General features: G+C 37.7%; 1 protein-coding gene across 7 annotated transcripts in view; it reads right to left on the reverse strand.

Annotated features, from left to right (window-relative positions):
* WDFY3 (WD repeat and FYVE domain containing 3) overlaps nt 1–21,393 on the reverse strand; it is a 246,071-nt gene that overhangs the window by 15,121 nt on the left and 209,557 nt on the right. For all 7 annotated transcript variants that reach the window (XM_033105930.1, XM_033105931.1, XM_033105933.1 and 4 more), the window contains 12 exons: nt 20,954–21,039; nt 19,336–19,416; nt 16,119–16,173; nt 15,727–15,846; nt 13,962–14,079; nt 13,309–13,415; nt 11,661–11,814; nt 7,120–7,211; nt 6,690–6,902; nt 4,264–4,411; nt 3,017–3,171; nt 1,985–2,143 (listed from right to left, as the gene is read on the reverse strand). In XM_033105930.1, the coding sequence (XP_032961821.1) occupies nt 1,985–2,143; nt 3,017–3,171; nt 4,264–4,411; nt 6,690–6,902; nt 7,120–7,211; nt 11,661–11,814; nt 13,309–13,415; nt 13,962–14,079; nt 15,727–15,846; nt 16,119–16,173; nt 19,336–19,416; nt 20,954–21,039 (1,488 nt within the window). The remainder of the gene's footprint in view (nt 1–1,984; nt 2,144–3,016; nt 3,172–4,263; nt 4,412–6,689; nt 6,903–7,119; nt 7,212–11,660; nt 11,815–13,308; nt 13,416–13,961; nt 14,080–15,726; nt 15,847–16,118; nt 16,174–19,335; nt 19,417–20,953; nt 21,040–21,393) is intronic.

A 21,393-nucleotide genomic window follows, 5' to 3' on the forward strand; every position in this document is an offset into this window, starting at 1 on the left:
GGGAAGGCGCGGTCTGGAGGAATCTGGAGGCTCTCATCTCCATTTTTATGCTACCTCTTTCCTGCGCTTGGACCAATATCTTAGAAGGAAGGGAGAATGAAACCCGCAAACCAGCTTGGGTTTCTTCCTACCACTTCCAAGCGAGATGTATCAAATATGGCCCCCACAATACAGAGTTTAAACTCTGAATCTATTCTTTTATGCCATCGACTTCTGTTAAGTGCATTCTAAGGAACTACAAATGGAAGGATTTAACAAAAATGTAAAAACTGAGAATTGCACAGGTGTGGCACATGGTCCTAGAAAGAGAAAGGGAAAATGTGGTCCTGATATGTCTATTGAGCTCCTGTTACTGAACTAGAGACACCTGGACATCTTCTGTGCCCGAGAGGGACTTCTTTACACTAGAGTAAGAACTTTTCACTTTTCCTGGTGTATGAAGAGAAATAGGACCCAAGGAAATGGCAATATGGGAAAGTAAGTATTCTGAAGGAAAAGATTCAGATTACCGTTAGGAAATCCTAATAGTAATTTCCTATTTAAATGAGGTGGCTTAAAATTTTGGTCCTACAGACATCTTCATTGTATGCTTGACAAACTCCAGGGTGCTGTTTTAAATAAGAAGTGTTTTCTATTGAGAGGTTGCTGGCACACTAGTTTTAAAGCCCATTTTCTACATCGAAAATATTGTAAGCAGGAGTTTGGATCAGCAAACTACTCTGTCAACCTTGCATCTGCTGATGCCGAGACTGTACCTCTCTGTAGAGACTGTATCTCTTTACGTGGCTTACCTTGAGAAGTTTCTGGCGCATATAGATGGTTGTTGGTGTAAGTGCAAGGGGTTTAATTCTTTCCATAGATATTTAAGACACCACTATTTGTTTGAGCCTGGCTTTAAAATAGCTTTGGAGTCACACAGAGCTGAAATTACATCCTGGCTTTATCACCAAGCGTGACTTGGGCATTTGTCTTAACCGCTCTAAGCTGTGGTTTTTTTTCAGGTGTAAATAGGGCTAGTAACTACCTTGTAGAATTGTGAGGACTAGAGTTTTACATTTTTAAAACACAGCACAGAGCCCTGAACATAGTATGTGCTCAATAAATGAGAGATATTGTTGTCTCTCTAGTTTTCAAATTTGTATCATAAAAAACACTAGATGTATACTCCATTAAAAAAACCATATGATAAATTCACTCACAAATCAAATATTAAAAGACGATGGCTTAATTATAAAAGGAGCCTTGCTTTAAGTAAAAATGTACAATAGAGTTAGTACAGAAGAAGTGATCAAAATGCTTGTTAATAGAATCATCAATGGTTCTACCGGACACATTCATGAGTTTGTCATGCCCTTAAGGATAAATGAGGAAAAACAAAAGAATCAAAGATTTACTAGTGCAGGTAAATGAAAATTGCCCAGAAAGGAAATTAATGTGAATCAATAGCAAATATAATTTAGTTTGCAAAAATTCAGTTTTACGTATAACTTCTGAGAAACATTTATATTACTCAAATATATTTAAAAATATATTACTTAAAGACAGATTGCTTTACATTTTAAAAAAGGACCAGCTTGTATCATTTTTAGAAACAGTATCTTCTGATTTCATTTCCTTTATCTTTTTGACCCATTTCTAGCAATAGAACATGTTTTTGGTTTGTCCATTGTGTCTGAAGCCCATTGGAATTAAGGAAATTTTTCAGTTTCTTTAGAGCAGGGGTGTCAAAACTGTGGCACGCGGGCCAACCGCGGTCCACAATCCATAGTTAATTGGCTCGCAGCAAATTCCAAAAATATATTTAGTTTACTTAAATAAACCAGGTGAGGCAATACGTACTTCACCTCGCGTGAGTGGCCCGGCTGCTTGTGTATTTTACCGCATATGGCCCTTGGTAAAAAACGTTGAAAAAAGTTTGGACACCCCTGCTCTAGAGTGTAGGCAGCTGAGATGGAATATGTCCACCTTCCGCCTAATGTGTTACCTGCTTGAGAGTGAGGGTCTTAGCCTTTTCTTTCGAGGTGCCCATCTCCCACACACACACAACTGTGCTCGTTCCGCCCGTGATGACCAGCTTGGGGTTGGGGCAGATTGCACAGAGAATCTGGCCCCACTCAGACAGACATTCATAAACAGTCACTGCCTGTAAAATAAAACAGATGAGACACACGTGCTATCAACTACAGATGTCTGAAACACAACGAGCATACCAAGTGAAGGAAAAGGACATCTACGCAGGCACCTCGGAGGCAAGTCCCTATGTGCATTCTGGGCTGGTTTCAATTTAGCAATTTTTCCACTGAAGCTGTACTCTGCCCTCCCTGCGACAACCTCCTAACTATAGGTGCTGTGAAAACCCATGATGGGACCTCCAGTTTCTCCAGTGCAGGAAAAGAATGCTCAGATTTTTCTGAACCCTGTGTGATCCTGGGGGACAATCTGGTACAAGGACGTGCTCACTGCAGCCAGTTAAAATGTAAAAAGAATGCATGAGTGCTGTTTACTGAGAATGGTAGTTAACTAAACAGAACTGCATTACAGCGCAACAGACAGACTTACACAGACTATATCCCTCTTACATTCAGGAAGGGTCAACACAGGGCACTCAAGGATCACTACACACCGTCTCTCCTAAGAGATATTTATGGGGGTTGTCTGTCAGCCACTGAAGAGAACTGAAGTGGTAAATGAGCCAGACGGTGACTCACCAAAAGGAGGCTCTCTGGTTGGCAGAAATCCTGACTACCTGGCTGGCTAGTACCTCTTGGAGGAATTCTTTGAGTAGGAGGGAAACTGGCCCTTAGTATACAACTTTCCCAAAGAGGCTTCTTCTGCAGAAAACATGGCTTGTTCACTAGCCCCTTTATCTTGATCTGATGCAATGAAGTTCTCCCTTCCTCTGGGCCTTGGAGGAACAGCTGACAAGCCCGTGGCCTTGCTCTCCCATCCCCATTCAACAGGATATCCAGACCATGAAAGAGTGAGATGAAATGAGCGAGCAAGAAGTGATGCAAACCTTGTCTGACTCATAGGTTCCCAGCCGGCAGCTAAGGTCGGCGTAGCCCCAAGCGAAAGTTTTGTTCCAGGTTGGTGGGATAAGCACCTTATTCTGTTCTACTGCAAGAATGCCTTTGTCTGTACACACGATTTGTCCCACAGGCTCTTTGAGTTCTATAAAAAACAAATCAACATATTAGGATAGGGACAGGGGAAAACCCGAACTTAATTATTCCATAGGGGGTGGTAAAGTCATCTCAAATATTCGTATGAGTCAAGAACACTGACACCCACATTGATACGAAATGACCTTAGAGGCAGAACTTGGCTTTTCAGTGTCCCACAGCCCTGCTGGCTGAACCCTGACTGGTGTCCTGCAGGGCTTCTCTCCAGCTTCCTGTCCCCGGGCACTCTGGGTGGGCCTGCCTTCATCTCTAGAGCTGCAAGGGATTTGGGATGCTCCCTGAGGTACCACACGCAGACCTTCATCCAATCTTGGCCTTCAGCACCTCCCACCTGGTAGCCAGCTCTTAGCCTTCCCATAGGAAGGCCAGGACATCCCGAGACACTTGGACTCCCTGCTCGGGCCTAGAACACTGCCGGCCACACCAGTGCTCCAGAACCATCAGTGGGAAGTAACCGGAGCTGGCACAGGGCAGAATAATGAGGCAAAAGAGCCCAGAGCTGCGGCCAATCCAGTTAGCCAGACTTTCACATTCCAATATTTGTATTTCTTTAAGTGACAACTTCAAGACATTGCAAAACATTTTTTTTTCACTGTAAGGGAAAAAAAATCCACTTGAAAAAGTACTTTTATTTATTTATTGATTGATTGAAAAAGTACTTTTAGATAACGCATAATAATATTAATTAAAAGATGGATGCTTTCAGTTGACATATTAAAAACACAGTTTTCTTACTGCTCTTTCTAAGTTGGCAGGACATGTATAAATGAAGATGACAGAAGTTTTTCTACATATGTAAAGTTGAGCTACACAATTTGGTATTTTAGAGTTTTCACTGTGTTAGCAGGGGAAAGAAATGGGTTTGGTTCTTTTTGATGCAAAATCCAAAAGGCCAAAAAAAGAAAACAGAAAAGGAAGAGGAGAAAAATCTAATGAATAGTTGGTGAAAATCTAATAACGAAATTATAGCACTTATTACAAATTACACTATTGTCGAAAAGCAAATTTGTTATTGCTCAACTAGGATTATTACATAATCCCACAGAATCATGAATCAAAAGTTTACTGCCCATCATCTTACCTTTCACAGGTGTTAGAGAAGGCCTCAAGTTATCCAGGTGATGGAAAAAGATCTTGTCACTTGTAGAACCTGGTGGGACAGAGACCCCTGCACTGTCTCCGTTGAGTCGACTTCGTACTCGCTTTGGTGGATGAGGTTTTTTAAATAACTGGTAGGAGAGAAGATGGCACATTTTATACAAAAGCTAACAACACATGTCAAGCCCTTTTGTATGACAGGTATTATGTTTTTATTTCATTTAAGCTTCATGACAACCACTAGGTACTGTATTAGTGCATTTTACATTTGAGGAAAGAAATTGAAAGAGGGACAGAAGATTACCAGAGACCTCAGACCTTGGTAAATCTGGAACAGAGCTATGATCACAATGAGTTGTCGTCATAGTACACTGATTTCATGATAACTTTTTCAAGTCAATCTATACAAACTATAGTCGATTGACAATTATTTTCCAATAATGTTTAAAAATTAATCAATTCTTTATAGTTCAATACCCTTCGGTGCCCCTGAGGGCAGGCAGACATTCTGTGTAATTGGGCGATTTCTGGGTTGGTCTCTTTCAGGTGCTACCAATTTGCTGAAAGTGTGAACATGGCTGCGTGCCTTTTTTTCACTTTGTGATGTTGTAAAGGAAAAAAGAAAATCTTTGGCATCTCTGTTCAGTATTTCTACATGATTAAAAAGTATTACTGTATACTTAAGATTACAAAATTTCAAATACTATTCATCTTCAAAAGAGGCATTGAGTTATTTGTCAAAAAACTGATGTTTGAGGAAGATATTTGAAACACCTTAGATGAAATGAGATTTAAGATAAATACAATACCATCACACTTTGTGAATTTGACATTCTGGATTTCCAGGAGAAAAAACAGAAAAAATGCTCTGTACAGAGGAAGATACACATTTTAGACCCCCCAATATTTATATATATTGTTCGTATTTTATTTTATACGGTGCATAGTATCAGAGTTCTGTTGTTTTCTATAAAAGTTAATTAAGGACACAAGATTCTGAAGTTGTATTAAAAGACCCACACACTGTAAAGCATGCTCATTAACGAATATTTACTGAAGAACTTTTATATGAGGACCTAAGAACAGAGCGCAGTGCCAGCTGAGGGTATATAAAAAGGTACTGATATGTTGGCCATGAAACTTAGATCTTCCGAGGATTGCTGTACTTGGCAGTATTCTCTATTAGTCACTGGAATGTCCTAGAAATACATTATTATCCAGACTCTATCCCCCATATGGCTTGCCCCCTATACTCAAAAGGATAACAAAAAGTCTGTAACAGCACATGTGTCTTGATTTTTTTGTTCAGAATATTTTTCCCAGAGGGTATGAAACATGACTTCTGTACTTTTTACCCTCAGAAAAAAGGAAAGGTTTAACTAAGGTTCTTCAACTGTGATTAGTGATTACTAACAAGCATTTCAGTTTAAAACTACACACGATTCCTTCATTAGGGGATCAGACAGCGCTGTGGTCAGTGCAGTTACAAGCTGTCCCTCTGCCTATCACAGTTTTTCACGTACACAGATTTGCCATTGTTCTGTGTGTTCCCAGCTGTCAACCCTGGAAACCTCAAGGTTGGTTAACCTACAAAAATGGAGTCCAGGAGAGAGATCTGAAGCAGGAGCAGAGGACAGCAAGGCCAAAGTGTAGAGGCCAGGCACTTGGGAAAAACGGGTGTTGTGAATGGCTCAGCAAAGCCTTCTCCACAGTACTGGTTACTCTTGGTGCATCCTGCCTTCCAGTCGTGCCCTGGTCGATGGGGATAAAAGCGATGGAGTCTCTTAATGGAGGTTTGCTCATTACTGAAGGTGATTAGAGCAGTTGGTGCAGGGCTCGTTCCACCAGGCATTCCCAAGGCAGATAGTTTCCCATCACAGCTCTTATCATACCTCTCTACTCCACAGCCCCACTATCTGCTCCCTGAACTACTTAGGACAAGAGCTTCTCAGGTGGTCTTCTGCTCCTAATTTGGCTCCCCTACAGAGTGAGTGAGTGTGAGTGTGTGAGTGTGCGCGCGCACGCCCATTTCCCTTGGCGAAGCCAGCACTGGCTTCTTACTGGCCTCGGGACGAAACCCCGCCTGTGTGCACTGTGGCCCCCAGGCCGTCTGCTTCCCTGACTGCTCTTCCCATCCTCCTTCCAGGTCCCGTGCAGGTGCAGGAAAGTGCACCCTTGCCCTAGTCTAGGAGGGAAAATCCTCCTTGAACAACAAAATGTCTACTTATCTGGATGTAAAAGGGAAGAGAAAGCAATAATCTAGGGACTTGATGGGTGGTATTCTTGATGGATGGGTTCTTTATTGAACACTTAGTCTAAACTTAATTATTGTATGGTCATCGATCATCGAAAGAAATATTACAGAGCTTAAAAAATGAAACAGAACATCGATGATGAGAACATCCATACCTGTTTAGGGATCTGACCAAAGTTGTTAATGAACCCAATGGTGGCTGTCTCCTTTAGTGGGTCATTTATGTTGTAGATATCCACCTGACCCTCATAAAACAGATGATGGAAGACATTTACAGCTTCTACTGCAGCGGGGCCTTGCTGTTTATAGCCAAAGATTAAGTCAATCCACTCATGCAGATGGGCACTCACATAATCACATTCCAAAGCCTGTAATTTTAAAACACAGGTTCAGTCTCTGGCTGACACATACTACTTACTCAGAAAGTCAAAGAATTGGTCATTGGTCAACGGGAACTAAAAATAACTAAAAATCATAAAAACAATATGATCAAATGGGTGATCACATTGCTTCAGGACTTCTCTTTCTATTGTGATCAATGACCCAATGAAATCCAAGTTCAGCTGTGAAGTGCACGCCCATTACCTCTCGGTGGACTCGGATGAATTCGCGAGGGTCCCCTTTTGCCCAGGGTGGAAGGATCACATCTCCAAGCTTGGTGCCATTTTGTTTACAGCCTGTGCCATTGGGGACATTAAGAAGAAAACGAGAGAATGTGATCAATAGTCACTACATATTAAAGTAACAGAGAAATAGTGGGTTGAGATTCCTTACCAGAACTATGGAATTTTACCACCAGAAAGGACCCTCAGAGATCACCTACTCTGGTATTTCCCTAAGACTGCTCCTTAGTGCACTTCCTCAGAGAGATTTATTAAGTGTGAGCAAAACTGTGGGGCCCTCACGGTCACATGACTTCAGGAAATGCTGAGTTATGCAAAGTTAAACATGCTTCTTTCCTGCAAAACTCCTCTGAAGCACTGCTCTTCTCTAGGAGGGCTATTAGACGCAACATTTCTGAAATTTAATTGACTACAGGGCTCCTTAACGAAACATTTTATGGGGCTACTATTTTGAGTTTGGAAAAACCCCTCAAATTCAATCCCCTTAGGACGGCTCATTTGGAAGACCATTAACAATTTCTTTAAACTCTTTTATTTTTTCAGGCTTTTGCAGAATGCTTAAAGCTTTGTGAGTCATCAGCAGTTAACCAGTATTGAAATTCTTGTCTTAATGTTTTGACAAAATTTTGCTATTCACATAGAGGAAGCTATTGAAAGAAAGAATCCCTAACTCCTCAGTCATTTTTAGTTTGAATGCTCTCTTCGCTTAGGAGGAAATGAAAGTACCACCGTCTCCTAGACATATTTGGAATACATGTGGTTTCTCATATTTCTGATTCTTAAAGTCTTCAGAGAGCTCTGTAGAACTGACATATATTTTGCTGTAAGGATTTTCATTAAAAAAAAAAAAATCTGAAACATAATGTTTTGCTGTTAGTGTATCATTTACCAGAAAAAACATTTAGAAAGACTATGGGGCTACCTGGCAGGAACAAAAACATCAAGTTGTGATAATGCATGTCAAGTGATATTTATTCCATGTGTTTTTGTTACTTTAATGTATTGTTAAAATAACTCATTCTGTTATTTTAAGTCATAGCCAGCTAATCTCTAAAGAAATGGTTTAAAGAAACCATTTGCTTATGAAATCTATCCACAACAAAACACATTAAATGGCACTGGCATCTAAGGAAATAGGTTCTTTTTCTTCTTTTTGAAACAACACCAAAAAGTTAACTTTAGCTTACAGTGTTTTCCTAGGTACAAATCAGATGATCATTGTGAAAAATCGCTCTATAAACAATAATGTTGGCTCACCAGCTTAACAGTAGTTGGTTAGATAAATAGTTGTATTAGAAATTCTCATAGAGCAGTGCAATTGTTCAAATTTTAAAACACAAAGGCAGTTCCAAGTAAGGGCCAATAAAAATATTTCTCTTAGAAACAATCTTGTTTTCATCATTATTATTTGATGGCTTATTTATAATATGACGTAAAGTGAGAGATACAAAAATCATTCTATTGTATAAAGGTATGTCTTGACTTGGTTGGAAAAATTACCATAAATTACCATATGACTTAAGAAGAAAATAAAACAATCAAGTTACTACAACCCATTCCCACTCTTTCCATTCCCTCATTCCAGTTCCCTTGAAACGCCATCTAACTTTTTGATGCTAAGAAGCAAGTAATAATTCCCAGGCTATTTGAGATATAATCTACTTTTCAAAATTTTGCTCATAATCCCTGAATAATTATGTGATATAATTGTATTGGATCAGCACTATCTGCAAATTGAGAATGTTATTTAAAGGAAATACAGAATATAGAAACTCTTGGTCTATCTAATTCTGCCCGTCTGCAGCTCCCCTTCATGTATGCCCAAGGGTGTGAGGAAAAGAAGAATAGGGGTGGATGTTAGTAGTTAGTTACTCATTCAAGAAGTAGGGGGTAAAAAACCCACACACTTTTTCTTTTAAACCATTTACTGTCGTCTTTGGGTGGAGAGGCAGACAGTGTTCTATTGTTTCCTTTTCTTTTTATTGAGGTAAAAGTCATATAACATAAAATTAACTATTTTAAAGTGAACAATTTGGTGGCATTTAGTATATTCACAATGTTGTGCAACCATTACTTCTCTTGAGGCCCAGAACATGTTATCACCCCTAAAAGAAACCTGGTATCCATTAAGCAGTTGCTCCCCACCCCTTTTACCTCACTGTCCCTGGCAGCTGCCTATTCTGGAAATTCCATACAAATGGAATCTTACATTATGTGACCTTCTGAGTCTGGCTTCTTGGCTTAGCATGATGTATTTGAGGCACATCCAGGTTGCAGCATTTATTAGGACGTCACACTTTAAGGATGAATATTCCATTATACGTATATTCTGCAGTTTGTTTACCATTGACAGATACGTGGGCTGTTTCTACCATTTGGTTATTGTATACAGTGCTGTTATGAACATGTGGGTACATATCTGATTCTGTTTTCAGTTGTTTTGGGCATATACCCAGGAGTGGAATTGCTGGGTCACATGGTAATTCCATGTTTAACTTTCTGAGGAAGCACTAAACTGCTTCCTACAGCAGCTGAACTATTTCACACACCCATCAGCACTGTACAAGGGTTCTAATTTCTCCACATCCTTGCCATCCTTGTTATTTTGTTTCTGTGGGTCTTTTTTCCCCATTGTAAGCCATACTTAGATATAAAGGGAGCCTCACTGTGGTTTTGATTTTCATTTCCCTAATGACTACCGATGTTGAGCCTCTTTCATATTGGCCATCTGTACAATTCCTTTGGAGACCTGTCTATTCAGGTCCTTTGCCCATTTTTAAATTGAGTTGTTTCTCTTTCCATCACTGAGTGAGTGGTAAGAGTTCTTTATATTTTGGACACTAGACACTTTTAAGACATATCATTTGCAAATATTTTCTCCCATTCTGAAGGTTTTCTTTTCACTTTCTGCATAATGCCGTTGTATGCAGAAGTTTTAAATGTTGATTAATTCCAATTTATCTTTTTTTTGTTGTTGTTGGTTGTGCTTTTGCTATGCTATCTGAGAACCCATTGCCAAATACAAAAATCATGACGATTTAACCCTATGTTTTCTTCTAAGGGTTTTATGGCTGAAGCTCTTATATTCCAAATAGTGTTTTTTAAATTGTGTGATTTCATGGAGGAAAGGTGATTTGTTATGAAGGTGAGCATGACAAAGATCCGTGACCCTACTTTTGTTTACTCAATTAAGAGTGAAACATTTGGTTGCGTTTATAAGTAGTCTGGCTAGAACATTTCTGCAACATAGATTATTATAACAGACCCAGTGTTTCTGGAAGATTGAGGGTATCCCTTTCTTTCTGTGCCTCTCCATTTGTGTCTCTGAAAGTGGTGTCCCTAGGAAAGACAGTACATCCTCCGAAGGTGAATTGTAAATGAAAATAACACTAATGTGCATCCGTATTCAAATACTGTATATACATTTGTTGTTTTCCCTTGTTCACCAAGTATTCTATTCCTTTCAGGAATCATCTCTTCCTCCAACTCTAAGTCCTAGAACTTGGCGTCTTTAGCTGCTCAAGGGGGAGCTCCAGGCCCAATCAGAGGTAATGAGACTCCAATTTAGGACTGCTGGCTATTGAGAGTCTTGTTTTTCCCATTGGACCTGGAGCTGTAATTTCACAAGGTTAGGACTGCTGATGCATAATTAAGTAAAAATTATTTTTAAAAAAACTTAAAAAGAAAAACAACTCAAATGTATAAGATATGAATAGTTCCCTGAATTCTCTGTTAATGAAATGTTTTGAGGTAGTATAGTAATGATTTGTATGTTGAACTCTTAAATACAGTATAAAATATGGGGTTTGAAAACCGATGAAACAGAACAATATCTGGCAGGAATATCCTACTGTAGAAACAATGGCATTTTGATATGTTTTAAAAGAAATTCCAGAAATATAGATCAGCAAACTGTGTTCCAAGAAACTGTAACCAAAGTCAAATCAACTTCCTGTAACTGCTAGACAACATACAGGGAACAGAGTACAGATGAAAGTTTTCACCTTTTTATAAATATTGATTTGATCCTGTTTTTCTAGAAAATTGTTCCCTAACATGATAAAGAAAAGAAATTTACTTAAAATTATTCTGAAATTCTAGTTTTAAAACATATTAGCATATAAACTGAGAATGCCTCAAGCAATACAGATTAAAACAATACATGAAAAATTTGGATACATCACTCTTGGCTATTGATGGGTTTTGCACTTATAATAATTTTCAAATAAATTTTTACCTCTGTTTTGTTTCACTGAAATAACAGTATTCTGATCATTCGATGTAATGTGTTTCAATTTTTAAATGTTTCCCAGACACTAGGTTTAAAATAGCTTTTTTTCTTTTTAGATGTAATTGCACACACCCAATTATAATAATAGCAGCAGCTGAAACTACAATGACATCTTGTCAATAGGTACTGCGGACAATCTTTAGAAAAGTGACTTATTTCTATCAGTCTCTTCCTGGTCAGCATTTCTAAGACAGTGCGATAGCTCTACGTACCTAGATCAAAGTTGTTGGAATTAAACAGAAATTCTGGTAAGTAAAAAAATTCTGGGATCAGTTCTTTTACGTCTGCCATGTTGTGCTTCGATGCGGAATACCAGGCCTCACGAACGCTGTGAAACATCCGGTCAGCCAGGTCAAAGTGGCCTCCCTGTGGGCAGAAAGAGAAGGCACCTCTCTGTTAGAGAACCATTCCTACCTCACAGCTTCTGTCAAGCTCAAGGGCTTGAAAACCCCAAATAAATACGTTTAGTGACATTTCCATTTTCCATCACCTTATGTCAGATACACATTTTAAATGATCACAAAAAGAAAATTAATCTGATTTTCTTTGGGGTACTCCTTACAAAGGGTGCTCAATGTATTTCTTTTGTAATCAAAGTGAAATCCAAATATAAAGACTTTAATAATTCATTTAAAAAATATTAGTTTCTAGAGAGTGGCAAGACTATAAAGAATATGAGTTCTTCCACGGTTTGATGATACTCCGAAAAAGATTCTAATGGAGTCATCTGCAGCTGGAGACAGTCAGGTTCCATGTGTCTGACTAGTTTTGGAAATGAACATGACATTCAAATTCTCATACCAACGAGAATTAAGTGGAGAACTAGGAAGGTGATCAGAAAGGCTCAGATTGACAAAACAAATTCAAACAGAAATGGGATTTCTTTCGCTCACACAGCCTCCCAGATATACCACCACTCCTTCCTCAAACTCCCTATGCTGTTTTAAGTGAACACAGAGTATTGTTTTTATGATGAAGTTCGCTACAGGAAAACGTCCACGTCCATACAACGGCTCTCAAGGCCTGCCGTTGGCCCGTTACCTCTCCGACCTCATCCCCTACGACTTCCCCCCACACTTCCTCTGCTCCAGACACACTGGCTTTCTTGCTGTTCCGCAAATATCTCAGGCTCACACACATAACCTAGGACCCTCGCAGGGGCTGTTCCCTCTTCCTGGAACACATTTTCTTCAGATACTGGCATGAGTAAGTCCCCCACCTCCTGCAGGTTCTCGTTCAGATGTCGCCTTTTCAAGGAGACCCACTCTGACCACTCTTCACAACTGCACTGTACCTCCCCCACCTCCCATCCCCGTACTTCCCATCCCCTTCCCTGGTCCCTATTTTTCTGACAGCACTTATCACATTCTAAAACACTTGACAATGTATTTATTTTGTTTGTCTGTCTCCCTCAACCACAATATATAAGTTCCACCAGGCAGGGCTTTTGTCTTTATTCACCGATGTCCTCCAAGCACCTAGAACAGTGCCTGAATAAATGAAAGCGAATGTGGAGAAAAGCAATTATAATCAAGAAGACAGCAAATGAGTCAGGTTCTGTTACTCTCTTTTTAATGTTTGTTGAATACAACCAGTTAAGACTGAATTCCATATACATGGCTGGAAAGCATGTACTTGTTTATTTGACTGAAGGACCCTGGCAATTGTTTTTACAAATGAATTTTAGTTTATCAACTTCGGTCCAGCGAAATTTCACTTTACTCATATATGACAACTTTTGTGACTGAAACTTCCCAGGTCTTCTTGTAAGTCAAGGTAACAGTTTTTTTAAAAAGCAACAATTATAAATAGAAAGGAAGCTTGTATGAAAATGGGAAAATTTTAAATTTATAGTTTTACCTGAAGCCTTAAGAATATCTGGGTGAAAGGCTCCATTCTTACTAGGTATGAAGCCACAATCATTGCAGATGAATAGTGGGTCCCGTAATGGTAGGCTGGAGTTTCTCCTGTTCAAGAAAATTAGAGTCCAGATAGGGAATATTGTTAGGCGTAGGTTTTCTTTTTTTCCTTAGTTTGTTTTGCTTGTTTGTGGGGGACATATGATAAACATTAAACATAATAAATAATAAGTAAACTGGATAGTATTTCAGAAGGTAATCAATTTTTTTTTTTTTTAAATGCAAAAGAGTTCCAAAAAGTACCTCAATAAAATTAAAAGAGAGTCAATAAGTGAAAATGTAGTTCCTGGCCTAAACATGATTCAAAATAAAGGCACATTATGATGGGAAATTTCTGCCCTACACAAAGCAGACATATTTAGTTTTCTGCCAGTACTTGACAGGCCACCTGAAAAAATCCCTTGTAAGCATGGCTGTCAGTTGGCATGCAAAGCCTGATTTTCTATTCTGATAGTTGTATAGCTGTGTATGTAACATATATAGATGTAATGATATATAAGCAATTTGGGGAATGATGCAAGGATGTCAGTCCACTAAATAATGGCTTACGTTTGAAACTAGGTACAAAATCTAATGACAAGAAAAGTTACTTACCATTAGGATCTTCCCAGTCTTTATACCGCTTCTTATATTGAGCTAATCGTTCATCTGTCTGTGCTCCCATTGGCTTAGCCAGGTTTCTAAATGTCTTGGGATTAGTAAGATCTACCTCCTAAAATACATAACAAAACCCAATTCCACATTACTATACACTGTCTATTCTCACCAACATAGATATGGTGGCTACAGCACAAAATGGTTATTCATTTGTATATGTGTTAGTATCTGTGGGCTCATAGTGGCAGAACTGGACTCCGAAACAATGCTATGTCCCTACTGGTTATTCACATTTTACAGATAGGCACATGGCAGTTTGTTAATTGATTCAGTTTGAAGACAACTGCTTTGGAAACTAAGTGTTCACAGAGGAAGGCATGTGTGGAGATGAGAAGTGAGAGGGAAAATCTTTCCCAGTTTTGGCAAGGACACAGCAGGAGACTGGACACAAAAGCTCCAATTCATCTTTATCTTCCTTCACCCACATAACTGGAGGATCAAATCTCCTTTCTGTTCTCTTCCCCTCCTCCCGTTTCACTCCAACTTCACTTCTGAGCATTTCCTTCTTAGAGATGGTTGAGAAGTGAAATAAAGTAGAAGCGCTTAGTAATTCGTTCATCTCTAAAAGGCAACATCAAACCCCATCAAGTGACTTCCAACTGACATGGAACCTTTCAGTCTACCAGAGATTATTTTAAAAGCTCATCTCTAGCTGACCTAAGTCATATATTTAAAAGGAAACCAAAAGTTACCTCCTGAGGGTTTTAAATGTAGAAATTTGAAATATGTAGGCATGGGATATTTAATTTGCGTCCTTTTTATAGGGCATCATGACCCACCAATTTGGCCAAACTTGCATTTGGGCAGGAGAAACTGATTCACATTTATGAATGTAAGCCAAGTTAGTACATCTGTCCCTTCAAAATCTGTATGCAAAATAACCTCATTAATACTTCTTTGGTTTGTTCAACAAATGTTACAGTGTATGCTAAAGTAGCAGGCATTGTTCTAGAGGCTGGGAACTGAGAGATACTCTGTGCTCAGGGACCTCACAGTCCAGTAGGTTCAGACACAAATCATGATTATAACACGCTGTAAAAGAAAGTACCACCATCCAGCTTCAAGGCAGTGTGTGAACGGAAGGAGGAGAAGGAGCAACAGGACAGAAGACGTCCCAGAGGTGACAGATACCTGAGCGTGTGTAGCAGGTGAACTGGAGCTAGCCAGGTGATCTGTAAATGGGAAAGGGGGCGTGCACAGGCCCTGGGAGAATTCCACGAGGTAGGGCAGAGTGACTGAGAGATGTAACAGGGAAATGAACAGGGTAGCCCAGAACAGCAGCCCTGGGGAGTACATGAGGGAGAGATACGTAGGAGTGACTTAGTAAAGGGAGCGTTACTAAGGTTTCTAAATTTTCTCCCAATTGTGATGATGATTCACTGAATAATTTTAGACAGAGGGATGACTCAGTTATTTGTATTTCTGAAATTGGCTGCAGTATAGAGAACAGCGACATCCTCCAGTGGATACAAATTAATTAGCACTTAAGGAAACCAAATAGATATTATAAATCAATACCCATGAAATTGATCAATTATCCATACTTTGTATAAATTCAAGCTAAAACTCTTCTTATCTTCTTGGAAAAAGTGCCTGCTGAGAACTTTAAAATATAAAGCAAATAAAACATTTGAGCAATGGCAGTATTTTTTAATTACTTTTGAAAATGTGTTCCACTTACACAAAATGATTTCAGATTTACCTCTGAGTCGTAATCTGCAAGGATCCAAGGAAACACAGGATACTGCATGAGATCATTGTATGATCTGCCAGCCAAAGTGTTTAAGTGCATCAAATACTGGAAGTTACTGATTTCACCTCTCTTGGGAAAGATAAATAAAGATTCATTTCAGAGCAATCACTTATCTCGACTATGTTCACTTTTAAAAATTTTACGTGCAAAACGAGGTAAAGAACCGTTTCCTTCTTACAGATTTCAGAACGTCAAAATTTTTTTTCTAAAAGGAACAAGAACAAAACATTTTTTTCTATGGCACATATTCTATGTATTACGAAAGTGCCTTTAACTGTATGACTTACACCATCATCGCACCATAAATTAGAAAGCAAGCTTAACGTTTTCATTAAGCTTACCTCCCACCTCTGAGTCACAGACTTCTCTCCAACCAAAGTGCTAAGCAACCCAGATCTGAAAACAAGAAATAATTAAACAAATTGTAGGCAATATAATTTTAAATCTGAGTAATTATAAAATTGAAAATTTTAAGTCACCTGGGCCAGGAACTTTTTAAACTATGGAGGGCCTATTATATCATAAAATCAGTTTAGTAGGTTGTGATCAGCATTTTGAAATAGGAAATAACATGGAATCAAACTGAAGAAAACAGGACATTGGAAGACATCACAAAGAGCAAGAGGAAGTATACCACCTTTCGTTTTAGTGCTTGTATCTCAGTTTGTGTCCTGGGATGTGATGTAGTATGTATTTTTTACTATGGATTACGGCAAGAGTTTGAAAAACATCGATCTAGTCCAACCTTTTACAATAATCCCCAAATAATCAATTTAAAGACATTAAATTGGAGTAACTGAAATAGTATATTTGTCCATAGTAGGTGCACAGCATGTTTCCTAAAGGAGGTGTTGAAAAGTGAAAGAGGTTCCACTGTGTAATGGTTAGCACTCTGGACTCTGAAAAGTGAAAGAAAATAGGAATATTTTATGATAGGAAAGTCATTGCTGTTCAGGGCATTTAACATTATGGACTGTTTTGGACAGCAGGCTTTCCTAGAATGATATAAAACCCTTCTTAAGATTTAACAGCGTTATAACTTTGATAATTAATAGTTGAAAGATTGTGAACTGGTTACTGAACCAGGAAGAAAGCACTTAACTATACATTTTATTATCTGAAAGGAAATAGATAGATTTGTACACTTTAGTTACACAGATATCCAGCTCAATAGTACAGACACCACTTCCTACTTCTAGATAAATTCATTAGGCAAATTGAATGTACAGGAAACTCTTCCTGGAAAAGGAGCTATGATCACTCTTCAACTTTATAAGAAAGGGAATAATTGAAAAGAAGATTAAAGTTTGAAATGAATTTCTGCTTCTTGCCTTTGAGTTTTTAAAAGTTCTTTAAGAAATGCCAACTCAGCACAGAAAGTAGCAAGAACAATGAAATAGCAAGTTGGAGATTATCTAGGCAGGTAAAAGTACTAGCAATTTGATTACAAGTAGAAAAAAGGCTCAATGTGCCCTATGGGAGCTTTTCACTTCCTGTATTCATCTTAATGATTAGGAACAGAACATGTTTCTGAGGTTAACAAAAGTCTATATTTAGCCTCTCTATTAGCTAAATCTCAGCTACAGAAAGAGAAAAGCAACAACTTAAAGAGGAATGCATGCATTTCACATATTTACATGTTCACAGAATGGAATCAAATTTTTTTTTCAAATGACAGAATCCCCAGTAAAGTTTTGTCATTTTCTTGCATGTTGTAATAATTAGTTTGTAGCCCCAAAAGCACTGCTTCTTTTCCTGTGGATTATAAAGGGCTACTAGTTAGTGAGGGATTAGATGGAGCCGGGTATATGAATTCTTAAAATGGCCCTATCACCCAGAAGGACTTTCTAAGATTAAAAGCAGCTGAAAAGAGCACAAAGAAACCACTGATAGGTTTGAACGTATAAAAGCAGAAGTTCAAATTTAAATGTCAAAAAACAAAATTAAGAACAAAACTGGGCAATGTGCAACAAATATGACAAATATAGGAGTAATACATTATTATAGAAAAATCCCATACAAATTGATAATAAGAACTCAGAGGACAGGTCGACTATTTAACTATTGTGATGGTCATCTCATAATATATACAGAGGGTGCCACAAAAAATGTATATACATTTTAAGAAAGGAAAACTATTAAAATTGTCATACTCAATATATACCAATAACAAAAGATGAATACAAGAAACGTTTGACTTCTGCCATTACAAGAGGTACTCAAAGTGGTTACCATCAGCGTCCAGACTCTGCTGATTATGGCGAACTACTACTGCTTGAGCAACGTTGATCAATGTGTCCACCTGTATACATTTTTTTGGCACCCCGGTATGTGTGTGTGTGTGTGTGTGTGTGTGTGTGTGTGTGTGTATACACACATGTATATACGTGCTCACACACGTGTATATATATATAAAAAATCACTATACTGGACACCTGAAACTAATATAATGTTGTATGTTAATTATATCTCAATTAAAAGAAAAAAAATCAAACCACCACCAACAATAACAAAAAGGAACTCAGGAAAAAAATAGGGAAAAGTTATGGATAATTCACAAATGATGATTTGAAATGGCTAACAAACATATACAGAGCTTGATTATTATTACTAAAAAATGCATGCTTAAAAACTGAGAACACAGTTTATAAAATCAGTAAAAATTTAAAAAATATAAAAAGTTGACAAGCATTTTATGTAGATAAGCAAACTTATCCACTAAGGGAGGAATATAAACATGTATAATTTTTATGCAAATTTAGTAGGTTTTGTGTATCGAAGTGTTCAAATTCATACCCTCTATTTTACGAAGGGGACTTTACGCTGAAAAAATAATCAGTAATCACACTTGCAATATTATAACAAGGAAATCTGATAAAGATGAAATATCCAAAAATAAAGGAATGTTTTATATATATATGATGAATAGGTAGCAAATGAAAAGTAATGTTTCAGAAGAATTCTTTTTTTAAAGCAGGGGGAATATTTTCATATAACACTGAATGGGGGGCAACCGGATGGCTCAGTTGGTTAGAGCGTGAGCTCTGAACAACAACGTTGCCGGTTCAATTCCCACATGGGATGGTGGGCTGTGCCCCCTGCAACCAAAGGTTGAAAACGGCGACTGGACTTGGAGCTGAGCTGCGCCCTCCACAACTAGATTGAAGGACAATGACTTGGAGCTGATGGGCCCTGGAGAAACCCGCTGTTCCCCAATAAAAAATAAATAAATAAATAAAAACAAAACCAAAAACAAACAAAAAATTCCGAAACACTGAATGGAAGAATAGAAACCTGTATTTATAGTATGAACTCAGTTATGTACATAGAATATAAGGATGCTTACAAAAACTTCAAGGAAACTGATGAAAATGTGAGCACTGGTATGACATAAGTGGTCATGCATTCATTCTTTTTCCCTTCCAGCTTTCAGTATTCAAAATTTTGTGCAAACACCAGGAGGGGAGAACATTCATCAAAAACATTAAATAATACTATCCAGATACACACCATCCTAATTTTACTATTAGAGTATAATGCAAGAAGCAAGCAACTTACCCCTGCTCCACACTTGTGTTTGGTCGTTGCCCAGACACAGACTCTGAACTGTCAGTTAGAGATGGTACTACAGCCAAAAACCTGGAAAATTTAAAAATAGCATAAAATTGGAAATGAAGTCTCAGTCAGCATCTAATGGGAGCTTAAGAAAGGATGGATGATTTATTTAGATCTTAATTGTTGTATTTACTCCTCCACTACCCAGTAAATGGCAGGCAAAGGGAAGGCACAATAATTAGAATATTCTGTTACAAAAAAGGGAAAGATAGTGGCTTCCACAAACACAAAGGTCCACAGCAAAATCTATCATTTTGGATTTTTACACATTTTGCCATATTACTGGAAGAAAAGGCCTTGCAACACTGATTCACAGAAACTGAGTCAACTTAAGGAAGCCCTAAGAGGGATTAACAGCTAAAGATGGACATGGCAGCAAGTAATGATGACAGCTACACAAATAATACAACAGAGACATCACTAAACAAGTAACGATACACACAAGATAAGGACCTTTATGTGACACTGTCATAAATTTTTTTCAGTTGCTCACAATGACATCATGAAGTTTTTAAAGGCAAAGAGAGAATTATGTGGAAATGGATGTGGACCATGAACTTGGCATATACACAGAAATTGCTGAAAGAAAAACTCATCTCCTTGAAACGGTATCTAGGTATGAAGAACAGTTTCCTAGCACTGATAACAGTACCACCTTTAGAGATTAATAAGATAGATAGCTAAAATTTCAGTCCCTTTACTTAGTTCTTCCTATATTCACATAGGCATTCTGGATTACCAATCAACAGGCACAGGCACTTTATTTGAAGAACCACCCTCACTCCCATGTGCTCACAGGTATGACTGTACTGCAATGATAAGCAATGTTGCTTAGTATTAGCTATTCCTCATGGAAATAAACTGAAATATAAAACTTCCCTTACAGGATCTATACTACCCTTCAAAGAACAAGAGAAGGTCTCTCCGACTTATGATCAGTTCATACAAGTCTTATTATTCATACATCCAACAGAAATATCTTTGAGCACCATGGATATGTACTATTTTTCTTTTACAAGGTAAATTTTAATATAGTTTACCAAAAATAAAGTATGGTTAGAGTAGGTTAACTGCTTTACTTGGCTGTGCGACTTTTTCAAGGATGAAGGTATCCAAACTTCCCTTCCAAGGCCAGATGGGGAAAGTCTCATATGAATGTAACTTCTAAGGGAACTCAGTCTCAATAGCAAATGGCATTGTCTCCTATTTGGCAAATATGAAGAAAGCCTATTTTGAATCTGAAGTACTATTTTTGAAGGTACAGTTTCATCATCCTTTTACATTTAGAGACACAGGACTTAGTGATAAAAGTAGCTTTTGATGACATCTTGTATAAGTTACCAGAAGGAAAATAGCATTTCACAATAAAATAGCATCATTTTAAAAACTAGTTAGAAGAATCATGTTTCAAGAGGCTGGCAAAAATGAAACAAACATTTTCTTCAAAGAAGTTAATTCACTGATCTAAATTCTAGATTTTTAAAAACTAGTTGAACTGGTACTAGTTTCTCTTTCATCACTTTCCATGATAGCATTAAAAAGTATTCCTAATAAACAATACCTTTGATAGACTTTATTTCTAATTCCTTTCTGAAAAGCAAGGAGGTAATTCCGTCCATCTCCAGAGAAAACTTCCACAGCAATAGGCTGAAATGATCAGAGAGAAAAACATTAAGAAAAACACAAATAAGGTTACATATTAACTTTTCCACTATGAATTTCTACAGTGTTGAAGAAGTTAATTTGTTGGCTGAGGAACATTTTTACAGTTATGAATTCCCAGCAGTCTAAAGTATAAAATAAAGGGAACCAATTTATTCTGAATTTATTCTGTTCAATTTGTTTTTAAAATCTTTAATAATAGAATGATGGTAAAAATAAAGTAAGTATAAAATTATAATTTTGTAAAATTATAGTGCGGATGTAATTTTTATATTACAAGACAATTATAATATTAATTTGGATAACTATAGGGAAAGATGGATGACAAAGATATCACTC

Source organism: Rhinolophus ferrumequinum, chromosome 5 (genome assembly GCF_004115265.2).
Source record: "Rhinolophus ferrumequinum isolate MPI-CBG mRhiFer1 chromosome 5, mRhiFer1_v1.p, whole genome shotgun sequence".
Taxonomy (NCBI): Eukaryota; Metazoa; Chordata; class Mammalia; order Chiroptera; family Rhinolophidae; genus Rhinolophus; species Rhinolophus ferrumequinum.